General features: G+C 43.1%; 1 protein-coding gene across 2 annotated transcripts in view; it reads left to right on the forward strand.

Moving 5' to 3' along the window:
* The window catches only part of LOC119655312 (basement membrane-specific heparan sulfate proteoglycan core protein), a 604263-nt gene that overhangs the window by 571283 nt on the left and 20547 nt on the right, over positions 1-12433 (forward strand). For both annotated transcript variants that reach the window (XM_038061144.1, XM_038061145.1), the window contains 3 exons: positions 6815-6981; positions 7260-7380; positions 7441-7604. In XM_038061144.1, coding sequence (XP_037917072.1) covers positions 6815-6981; positions 7260-7380; positions 7441-7604 — 452 coding nt within the window. The remainder of the gene's footprint in view (positions 1-6814; positions 6982-7259; positions 7381-7440; positions 7605-12433) is intronic.

The following is a 12433-nucleotide window of genomic DNA, read 5'->3' on the forward strand; positions in this document are numbered from 1 at the left end:
AACAAACACCGTCCATCGTTTTCTCAACTGACGAATCCCTAAGGCATATGAAATTCTTCTTCCAAAGATTGTCAAAAGCCTCCAAATAACAACATTTCTTGAACTATGAACCAAAAATTCAATTCTCCCAATCTTCCGTCTGTAGTTATTTTACTTAGACACTTATGGTCTCGCGTTCATACAGGAGCCGTAAATTCGTTCATTTTTAGATTTACTGTTCCAATTCAGCTGATTACTAATAATCCTAGTCTGTAAGGATAGGTAGCTGCCCAAATTTAACTAGATGGCCTCCCCGCTGGAAAGGTCCAAAACTCTACCATAAATTGGAACAAATTTCCGTATCCATTCTGTGACAACACCTACTAGTGATTCTGAACTTCTTTTCATACATATTCTCCTCCATCGGAGAATATGAGGAGCAGGAACAATGGATTATAAGCAAGACTCCCCTGGAAAAATTTGGAATCCAGCCGGCAGGTCCCCCAAACATTATCGATGAATTGTATAATACGTTCAGAGCCAACACCACAGATAAGTCTCACATCAGCCGCTTCTTTCACAAAACGTAGCGCTCTCTTTGTTATTTTACAATGATCGAAACCCTAATCATCGTCATCAACAGCGCAACAATCGGTATCTCGTCTAGGCCTGCCTTAATAAAGAACTCCAGACATCCAACTACCTGACGTTCTATCCTAGGCAATCGCTCCACCCGAGGTAGGGTCTGCTACGTCTTTTTTTTTTCTACCATATTCCTATCGTACCTTACAAACTTTCCGGCGAAGATCATCCTCTCCATTATGGACTAAGGGACCCGCCCACCGCGACCGATTGGACCGGATTTTATCCATAGGTTCACGATCGTGGTGTGGCTCATATATTTCGTCGTGTATGGCAAACATTCTTCGAAAGATTCTTCTCTCCAACGCGGCTCCACCAAACTCAGAAATAACTCTCTGATAATCAACATATACAGCTGTACTGCTGCTTCCAATACGAAACAGACAAGAATTCGAGGCTATCGCCCTGGCACCACATCTCTTTGAGGTTCAGTTTAGCATTCGATACAGTTTCTCCCATCAGCTTATCCAAGACCATATGATAACTTCTCCAGCAAACATTCCTTTTTAAGGTTTTATGTAAAACAAAACGTTACTAAAATCGGTTCACTGGCTGTCGGTCTATCTTACTGTCCGTCTGTCCGTCTTTTTTTCTGGAGGCGGAAATCTTCCAAAGACACTGGTACACATGTTCCACCGTATGGGATTTTTACCCACCAAAACCACCCCCTAACTTCTATTCTCTTCCTCGCAGAACCACCATGAAGTATTTTGTCGCGGGATGGACATGGGTCTAGCCTTTCCCTTCGCCCATCGATTGCATTCGTAGGCGCGCCTTCTCGTCTCCTCTGCCTCTCTTAATCTGCACTGAATCCGCCCTACCATGTCGTTCACTGAATTCAAGCTCTCCTGGCATGCAAGCATTTTTCCAATTTCCGGTGCTAGTGTTCCTCCCAATGTCTCCTCTAGACTCTTCCTTTCTTTAGCGAATCTAGGACAATTGAAGAAAACGTGCTCCGGGTCTTCCGGAATACCGTCGCAGTTGGTACAGTTGGGTGAGCTGCCCAGTTTAAGCCTATAAAGCAATTTACGGTGACCGCCATGTCCCGTGAGAAACCGCGTGAAATCATAGTTTATCTCACCATGCGTTCTCTGCGTCCACCCTCTGATGCTGGAAATCAATATGTGGGTCATCGGCCCTTTTTCGCCTGTTCTCACCATTGCTGCCACCTGCTTAACGATTCCTCCGTTTCGAATTTTTTCATTTGCCGATCAGAGGAGGAATCTCTCCTTACTCTTTCCCACCCCCCCCCCCCCGTCTCGCTCGTCAAGCCTGGTTTTGGGGATTGCAATACTCTGCACCATTGAGCAAGCAGACACGCCTTCATTCTCTCTTTAGATTCAGCTAGCTGCAAAGCACCACATAGCTTCGGATGACTTTGCCGTCCTCAGGGGTGCCAGTAAGAACCCCGGCATAATTCTCCTTTAAGCCCTTCCACCCCAACACCCCTCTTCAGACCTTGCCTTGGGTACAATACAATACTCTGCACCATTGAGCGAGCAAATACGCATTCATTCTCTCAGATTCAGTTTTGCTGTAAGGTACCACATAGCTACGGATGACTTTTTCATCTTTGGAGGTGTCAGTTAGAGCCCCAGTATAATTCTTCAAAATACATTTGATTTTTGTGGCAACCCCCGGGCTCCGTCATTATTTTAGGTTCCATGTCCTAGGCTGTCGTCTTCGAATCTTTGCCAGTCTAGAGAAAGAAAATTCGGGCTCGATGTGAAAATTATGAGGAACATTTGGACCCGGAATGAAAATTGCACATGTCTGGGGTGAAAATAGAGCTGACCACCTATTATCCCTTTTTATCACTAAAATTTCTATTCCGTGCCCGAAAAAACTAGACCCCGGGGGGATCTCCACTTACCCTTACCCTAGAAGCTAGAACCCGAACACTATTCTTGAGAACACATTCTCAAAGATTAGATCTGAATCGTACTTCTCCTTAAAGGACCCTAAGGATTTATTTCCAGTGTTTTCTGAGAAACTACTTTTTTCCAGTAGCTTGGCCTCACAGCTAATCTGCACGACTAACCAGACACGCAAGTGCTCTCTCCATGCTCGCATAGAAAATATAAATCGCCTTCCGTTTCGGCAGTTGCAATGTCAGCTCTCTCGTTCAGCACTTCCGAAGCTACCTTCCTAAATAGGAAAATCGCCCTTTCCCAATTATCGCAGTTTTATTTCAAGACAAACTAAATCAGGTCACCTAGGGTGATCTCCGCAGCCTTTTCATGACCACTTTGTAAGCATAGCCCCAAGGGTTTATGTCGGCGTGGTCACATAACTGTTTGAAGCAGTTTTTTTTGCTCCTTCGAATGGCTTCTTTTAGGGGGCCCGCAATTGCCTGTGTGCCTCCTCTCGGCCGTTGCCACCGGGTTTACCCCTGAGCCTCTGGCAAAGCCTCCTTGCCCGTTAACATGCGGCTCACAAACTTGCGATTTCGCTGTTTCACCAGTAGTTGGGTTGCCTACTGGGGAGCAATCACCTTCTGGGCATAGTAGCATCACATGCTTCCGTCATCCATCGGGTGATTTGGGATTCAGAGATATGTCGGGTTTGACCGCCACGGAAAACGTGCCACCCTCGAAAGCTTTCGCTGTCCAGCCGAGCTTACCACCCGGCATTCTATGAAAACTCTTTTTTAGCGCAATCCGTCCTTGATTTCTATGCAGATTGCCTGGTGGTCGCTGTGAGTATAGTTCTCACTGACATGCCAAGCGACTATATTGGCTAAAGTGGCACTCAAGTATGTGAGGTTCACTATAGACCCCAGGCCCCTTTCCCGGAAAATGTACGAAGCCCCAACATTCGCCAGTACCACGTCTAGCTCCGCGAATGCTTCGAGAAAAACACGTCGCCTCACATTAGTTGTCCGGCTGCCCCATTCAAGAGCCCACGCATTAAAATCGCCTACTATTATGGTCGGCCAACGTAATGATCCCCTCCTTCCCTTTGCACAGTAAGTAATTTTGGTCAGCTCCGCAGTCCATGCTGATATGGCCTTCCACTTCGCATCTCCTGCAATGTTTCGACCCGTCATTTGGACTAGTGCATGCCTTAGCAATGGCATCTAAAGCAAGGCTTTAACGCCACCTGTTCCCTAAGACGACACATAGCCCAGCCTATTCTCACTCTCCCTGCTGCTAACAGTATGAGTGCGTTCTCTACTGGTAGACTAATGATGGCGGTTTGCGTTCCCCCATAGGCTTTCCTCAGCGCTTTCACTGCTGACTACTGTAGTCCGGCCAGATCGAACTGCTTCTCCAACGCTTCGCGAACCTTCTCCTTCGTCGCGATTTCATCTATTTCTTTGCAGAATATAGTGATCTCCGGCCTGCTAGCCCTTATGTCGGCTTCCTGTCCTAACGACTTTCTGATTAGTCTCAAGAATTTGTCCGCGGTTACATCTTTGGATTTTTTAAGCTCCCACATAAGGTCTTCCTTTCTGGGACCGTCTAATTCGGCTGACATTGTCTCCCAAGCAGGTGAGTTCGGGGTCTGCCTTCACTCTCCTGAGAATGTCGGCGAATGACCTTTCACCTCGTTTGGAAATGATAATCACCTCTGGTCTTATCTTCCTCCGATCATTTCTTTTAGGCGGTTCCACTTTCCTGTCCGTGTACGGATAGCTGAGTAGTTAGAGCACAAGGCTGTCGTGCCGAAGGCCGCAGTTCAAATCTCATTGGTGACAGTGGAATTTGTATCGTGATTTGACGTCGGATACCAGTCGACTCAGCTGTGAATGAGTACCTGAGTCAAATCAGGGTAATAATCTCGGGCGAGCGGAATGCTGACCACATTTCCTCCTAGAGTGTACTACTGTAGTGTACCGGTACGGTCTTGAATGAAGTGCTCTAACGTAGTTCAAGTCCCTGATCCAATATGGATTGTTGCACCAACGATTATTATTATTATTATTCCGCATCCGCCTTTGAAGGTCCGGTCTGTTTTCTCGAGGTCGCCGCTGCAATAGTTTCACTGGCAGCTTCAGTCGTAGTTCTTATGAGCTGTTTGGGTGTTTAATCCTTTCTAATTTTCGGGGTTTTCTGGTTTCTCCCCTTTTGTATTTTGAATAGGCGTTACTTGAGTTGCCTGGTTCATTCTTTCAATCGACGGGTTTCCCCTTCGTTCGTCCTGGGCCTTGACGTACGCCAAACGGATGCCTCTTATCATGGCCCTTATTTTCTAGTGAATGCTCCTGCGCTCCTTTATAAATTCACACAGCTCCATGATCTTTTTACCTAGGGCAGTAAAGGCAGGTCCACACTGATCGTTGCCTAAAACATCGTTCGGGTGATTCGGCGTCAAGGATTCTTCCTCATCGACAACTCCCGCTACGCGCTTCCCACTGGGGTGTAGCGTGCCCGTATGGGAAGGGATCAACGAAGAATCGAGCTCCTTCTGAACGAGTCCGTCAATGGAGCTAGTTTCAGTCCTTCCCGTACGCTTGTAACATTAGATGCGACAGTAGCCAAGGTTCCCACTACTGTAGCGCTGCGGTCGTTGGATATCGACGGCCGAGAGCCCGCTTGTCCACTCCCAAAAACCGCCAGTATTGGGTTTCCGAAGCCCTGCACCGTAACTTTATTCTATTTCTGTTACTCCATGTTTGGGTTCATTTCTGGGTATCCTTCCCATAGCCAATTTTTACCCACGGGTGGGCATTTACTTCCCACCTACACGGCCTACACATAAGCATGCCCATGACCATGCCCGTGTGAGCATCCCCTTATCCGCACGAAGGGACGCGCCTGATGGGAGATTTGGCAACTCCACACAGGAATATATGAATGAATATTTATCTACAGTAAAAGTTCACTTTGGGTCATAGATTTATTATGAAGATCAGCTATTGAAGACGATGAAACCACAAACATAGTATACAATTATTCCTCTTTGAAAAAAAATCTATTAAATCAATATTTAGTAAACCAAATGGCATTTATAAATTAGGTTAAACTATCAACAATATGATTAGGTAAATAACACAAATTTCTCATATACACCTTTTTGCACATTTCTGATATTAGACTTTCACTTGCAAAATATAGAAAAGAAAACAACAAAAAATATCAAGCAGTAAAAAACATATTTTAATTCCAGAAATCCTTATTTATCATTTGATTTATATTTCTCTAAATCATCATCCTGAATTATATTATATAAATATGGTTTTCCGAATTCAAAATTTAAATATTATTTATTTAAAATTGAAATTCAAATGAAAATTTATTTAAAAAAATTAGTACTATCTAGTTCCAACCATTTATAAATCAATTTAATTGTTTCATCTCTAATTTAATTTATAATTTTTTATCACTTATGCATTCATAATCTTTCACATAAAAAAGAAATAATTTTCACACATTCATGCTCCTTTATATAAGATTGATAATTCTCCAGTTTGTTATATTATCTGATTGGCTTTCTGGAATTATATTTTCTTTGAAACATGCATGGTTTGACGAATTGTTAATTTGCATGATAAGTTTAACAGTTTTCTACATTTCTTTCATTTTAAAATGCAAAATTCGATTGATGATATTTAATGAAGTTTGTCAATGCTTTTATCTTTAACAAAAAATGCAAAAAATTTTCTTTTTCTTTCTTCTTTTACTGTAGTTGCTTTATTTTCAAGGGTTTTGTAATAAATATAATACAATTCCCTTCAACGTATGTATATCATCGCCTTTAGTTAAGCGAAAAAATAAATATAACACTTGCAAGTGCATTTTTTAACTTTTCAAAATTGGCTTTTGGCTCTTTTTTTCATCTTTGGGTTTTTTGGGCGGCGTTAATTGCTTTTTATTAATTTAGTTAAAAATTAAATAACAATTAAATAGAAAGTAAAAAAGTTAAACTAAAGAAGATAAATAGTGAAATAGAAATATAGTAACTGTCCATTGTAGATTTAGTAAAATGGTGTGGAAAATTGAATTAAATTGAAAGCAAACTCTCACCTATTTAGTTAAATTCAATTCAATCTAAATATTTATTATTAAAATAAAAATAAAAAACTCTAAAATTGTCAGTTTAGTTTAAATATCTGCACCATACCTAGAAATTGTTCTATATCTGTTCGGATAATTTTTTATCGATAATATTCACTAATTTTATCTTTATTATCATCATTCTTCTTCAACCGGAACTTTTTGAACCTGTCTTGAAACAAACCAAAAAATAGCAACCTCAAATGCAGCTCCGGAACCGCCGTCATTGCAACTGAATCCACCACGTGCCTACCTTCGTGCTGGAGAATCCACTGTTGTTGAATGTAGCCCGCTGCCAAATTACTACAACTCCCTTATTTGGGAAAGAGCCGATGGGCAGGCTTTGCCACCGCACATCAAGGTAAGATGCATCCATAATAACCCAAAGTAAACTGTTGGTCGAACTGGACTAACAGGACTAGGTACCTCCTTGCTGAATTCACTAGGATTAAGTACCTTCCAATTGAATGTAGCAAGACTAAGACCTTGTCACCTGGATCTAGTAAAACTGAACCCCTCTCAGCAGGATCAAGTGCAACTTAGTCCCTCCTAGAACTAGGCCTTTAGACCTTTTTTTAACACCCACCTCTCTATTCCATGATAGTAGAAATGCTAATAAATCCTTGTATAAAATTACAGCAAGAGGGCAACAAATTGTACATAGACAACGCTCAACTAGGAGATACCGGAGAATATATCTGTCGCTGCAGGACTCCATCGAATGGAGAAATCAACGCCACTTACGAACTGAACATTGAACGTAAGTAGAAGATTTAAAAATGAAATAAAGTGTTAATCACTCCCAATTTCTTCATTCTAGCTGAAGAACAAGAAAGCTATAAACGTCCCACTAGACAATCTAAAGTACAACATGCTGAAGTTGGCTCAACAGTAGTTCTAAAATGTGATGCTAACGCATACCCAGCTACATTTAAATGGACACGACAACATGGCAAGTTCAACCCAGGACAGGATACCTCTGGTGTAAGTATATGACGCATCATCCTGTGGAAACATACTCTATTCTTGTAGACCTCTAAGTGTGACAAGGTGTGTCAATTATAGCCTAGGAGCTGATGGCTTGCCTGTTGTGTAATCGTTCCCCCAATCCGAGGAATATAAAATTCCCAGATATATCTGCTAGTTGCAGATGATAATGGAGGTGGGCCTCCTTCACCAGTGCTATAATGATTACAAACTGGTTTCAATGATGTTCCAAAGTCTCAACAACCTGTCATCAAGGATGCCTGCGCAAACTTTGTCCTTTACTCCGAATAATCTTTTCAGCAAATTCCCTAAGAGTGCGTAACGACCGCTCAAGCCCCTCAATTTAAGCCATGGTCTAATAGCATCCATAGACATGGTTGACTTCTCGTCCCAATTGGCTGGCTACAGATCGGATATGATCCCTTCCCTCGAGAGATTGAGGCTCAACCAGAATAGTCCCTATAGTTCGTAATGCGAATAAATTGGTCATTGGTTTGGACATTGGTTTGCGGACGCCTGGACCTTTGTTTCCTTTTCAGTCGATTTAGACGAATTCCAACGTCCCCTGCTGGTGGCTCTATTTCACATTATTGATTGCTTGGCAATGGGCAAATCTTTATAATAGGTCGTTTGACAACATTATTCTTTGCTCTCACCGTCACAACCCTGGTCAGTCCATCATTTCCAGGACAAACTTCGACAATTCTTACTAGATGCAATTGACTAAACGGCTGAATCGTGCATTTGGTTACTCCCCATGATCATCCACATTATTTTTGGGCCTCATTCAACCACTCACATAAGGTCAACTGGGTTTCAACTGACAGACACCATACTAGCAATCAGATTTGCTATTTTGCAGTAAGCAGTTAATTTAGTAAATTTAGGAACCTCGAAAAGGATCAGTATCTGGCGTGCCGGTCTCCCCGCAGAGTTATTTATCGCTGCACCTGCAGTTACTGCAAATTTGCTGCTCACTATCGTACGGAAATCTCGAGAATCCGAGACTTTCCCCAGAGAATGGAAAAAGGGAATGACCATTAACATTCCAAAGAAAAGCACCTGTTTTGAGAGGGGTATCTGCATGCTCCCTGCCGTTGCAAAAATAATAGCTACAACAATCCCGGAAAGCGTTAAAGAACATCTCTGGAACATCTTGATCGACAGAGAGTAGGCTGGTTTTTGCTCTGGATCCTCCTACATTAACTACATCAGGACCCTTCAGATCATTTTGGAACAATGAAGTTTAGGTCCTAGCTTCATCTGCTGTTCATCCATTGCGATAAAGCTTTCGATAGCGTGGACAGGAAGTATATCTGGCGGAGGAGGGACCTTCCGGAGAAAGTTCACGCGTCCTTGCCCAGAGGACGTAGAGGAGTTCAATGGACGATGACATCTTTCATCAAACGCTGTTCGCTACTAGTGTTTTTTCTATGTTGCTACATGAGAGTAGCACATGGAAAGTGACCCCCCCCCCCTCTTTCACTTAAAAGCGCCATGCCTTCGTGAACGATGTACGCTGACCTGATACTATTACAAACGAAGAACTTGCTCGATACACGCGCCGTACGCAATTTGACCGGAAGGTGGAAGTGACAGTGGATAGGTCACATATTAAGAAGGGGCGACAATTGCCTTGCTGGGCACGCCATGCAGTGGAATCCAATTTCCCAAGGTGGCCGACGGGTGGGTTGCCCCAAGGACAATTGGTGCTGAATACTATATTCCGCCCAAACTGTTTTACTGTTGTTAGTTCATCAGTAATCCAGTATTTCACTCAAATTGTTGAATGCACCAATTGGGGTAGACCGTACATCAACAGAGGAAATCGAGGAGCGTATGTGTTAACCTAATCAGCGAACTAGTTCTTGCCAAGGGAATGTTGCGTTGAGCAGATTGGTTTCACCTAGAAAGGCCTCTTGCTCGATCCTCCTAATAAGCAATCAGAGAAACTTCGATTTTAATCACTTGCCACTGCTCCGTTAGCACTGTTCCACTGGTCCAATCCACCATTATATATAAACCATTAAAGGAGTACGAAAATGTTTTGTACCAGGACAGAGGCAACTTATCAGATGCTGCCCCACCTCTGCTTGAGAGCAGGGTGACCGGAGCGGTTCACTCCTTATTATGATTTGCATGTTTTGCGATAATGAGTTGTCTCTGCACTGATACGAAACCGTAAGCCGTCTTCGTCCTCCTTTCATTTTTGAACCTTTGGTGGTAAACTCAAAAAGAAGAGTTGGTGGACCCAAAAGACTGAAAGTAAGTTGCTCTCCATTTGGTCTGCTCCGACATCAAGTGGATACAGACTTAGGACTCTTCTCCTTAGACAAAAATATAGTCAACTTGCAGTTTCGGGAATATTCCCGGAGATGCAACATTTGCTGGATTTGCTTGGCTGCTTATATGTTGCCATTGTTTAATGTCAGGCGTTGAGAGGATATGAATCACTCTATTAACGACAATCACCTTCCACTTTTCTACAAGACTTTAAAGCCATTTTCGAACAATCAATTTTTGACCTTGATTTCGTTAAATTAACCGGGACGAAACCATCACGCTCATCAATAAATAGCGTACCTGTCGGAGAAGGTCAAACTCAGTGAAATTGCACTGTCACTGAACAGACATGTTTGACAGCGATGGTACCAGCCCACAAGTGAGGCGTAACAAAATCCCTGATCTACAGGTATGCGATGGATTGTTGTACAACCCAACGGATCATACTTCTGGAGATGATTTGCAAGAGCTACAAGCTTCGAAGCTTTGTATTCCCGAGGAGCTGAGGACTGGGATGATCACTCGTGCCCATGATCATCCTTTAAGTGAACATGGGGAGGTTAGTAAAACTTTGGGTAGGCTGCAATTGTGGTTCTATTGGCCAAAAATTGCCTCACAGATCAAGGATAACGTCCGTAATTGTAAAACATTCAGACATCAAAAGCTCCCAACCAGACGCTCCGGCCTTCAGAGGGAAAAACGCAAGCTGAACGTTGATCCTGCAATCATTGCATGCGGCCATAATGGCGTCTGGCTGGGGTGAATATAAGTGCATTTAGTAATGCCGAAAAAATTTTATGTAATTTTTGCTTTTGCTGCCGCCAATTTAAAATTTTAAACTCAAGGTCGAAGACCCGGACCGGCTGATGGGGTTGGGAGCTTGATCAGCTGGACTCAGAGCGGAGACTGTTTTCGTCTTTTTGAGAGGCTAGCCAGTTCGGTTAGTAGAACCACAGAGCTAATGGCGAACGCTGAAGTCGCAATTTAGCTTCGAATTTTCCCTTCCTTTGTTCGCAAAGGATTCTTTTGGCGAGTTTTAGGAATCCAATCAGTGATCAGTAAAGCACAAGAAACCTAAGTGTTTTTGGACAAAAGAGACCTAGTTCGAAGTGACGTTGTGCTGAATTAGCGGAAAGATACGATTAGCAGCAAGCTATTCCAGGCATTCTTTACATTGGCCTGAGGATATTAAGACAGGGAAGAAACATCAAAAGCCGCGCCTAACAATACATCTGCGGCAGAGGAAGCATCAATGGAGGATGCGAGCCGTCTGAACCTTGCCTCTCGATTGCGACACCCGGGGTTCTATGACTCCACGCTCGCCATGGCTAGGAAAAAGGCAAGTAAGCGTGTGCCGGCGAAACACTTCGATGGAGCTTCAATATTTACGGGCGGACCTTCACGGTCAATTTCGCCTTCTTTCTTTTTTTTAGGTTTTGGGATAGCTTCTTCTCTTGGTCGTCTACGACCACTCAGGATTGTCTTCGACCATCACCAATCACATAATGTCATTACAACCTGCTCCATACGCTGCTTCCAAAGAATCACAAAATCCCTGAAGTAAGATGCAGGCTAAGTTGTTGCATTGTCACCACCTCGAAATCAAAGTTACCTGAAAAACTGGCAGCTCTGACCAGAATGTCTACCACTTCACATCGAGTCCTTTTTCTGTTGATCCATCCCCCTCCCTTCAGTTGCACTTTGATGAGGTCCTGCTTCAGCGCATGAGCTTCCTTGAATGTGAATTCTTTTAGCGCTGGGCAAGCTTCAGCAATTTTCACCATCTTTCGGTTGATGTAGGGTCCAAGTTACGTTACTGTAGTTAATTTGAAGTTCTTAAGAAGCTCCTTTGGATGACTTCTCCACACTATTACCTGAAAATCATGTGCCTGAAGGTATACCAACATTTGGCAGTATATCTTCTTTATACCTTCTCTATCTTCTCTATATCTTCTCTTCTACCATTACATACCGATATATACGCCACCTCATCAGTATCCAGATGGTGGGATCTGAGACAGATTGAATACTATTTTCTTTGCTAACAGCATGATAGGGCAAAGAGTAACTATAATTCCAAAATGTCCCTCCCAGCATTGTCTCCCGTGGTGGTTTGTTAATACTCCTCCATGACTGCTTTCTCGTCATCCGTTGCAGGCGATTCGGTTGATACTTTTGCCGATCTCCCACGATTTTGTAACCAAATGATCAGTAGCATCTTCCACGACTTCTTGGCAAGTAAGATCAATCGGAATCTAGTGTTGACTGCACAAGGAGATCTCATTTTAAATCCTGGTAAAAAGATGCCACTGTAACTCTTAACTCCTAGCAGAATGTCATTGCGTCCTGAAGTTGACCACGGGGGTCAGCTAAGTTTTCGACGGACAGTGTCATCATCATCAACGGCGAAACAACCGATATCCGGTCTAGGCCTGTCTTAGTAAGAAAATCCAAACATCTAGGTTTTGCGCCAAGGTTCACCAAAAACTGTCTGGCCTCCTGTCCTACCCCATCGCTCCATGTGAGGCAGAAACTACTCCGTC

This window comes from Hermetia illucens, chromosome 4, assembly GCF_905115235.1.
Source record: "Hermetia illucens chromosome 4, iHerIll2.2.curated.20191125, whole genome shotgun sequence".
Taxonomy (NCBI): domain Eukaryota; kingdom Metazoa; phylum Arthropoda; class Insecta; order Diptera; family Stratiomyidae; genus Hermetia; species Hermetia illucens.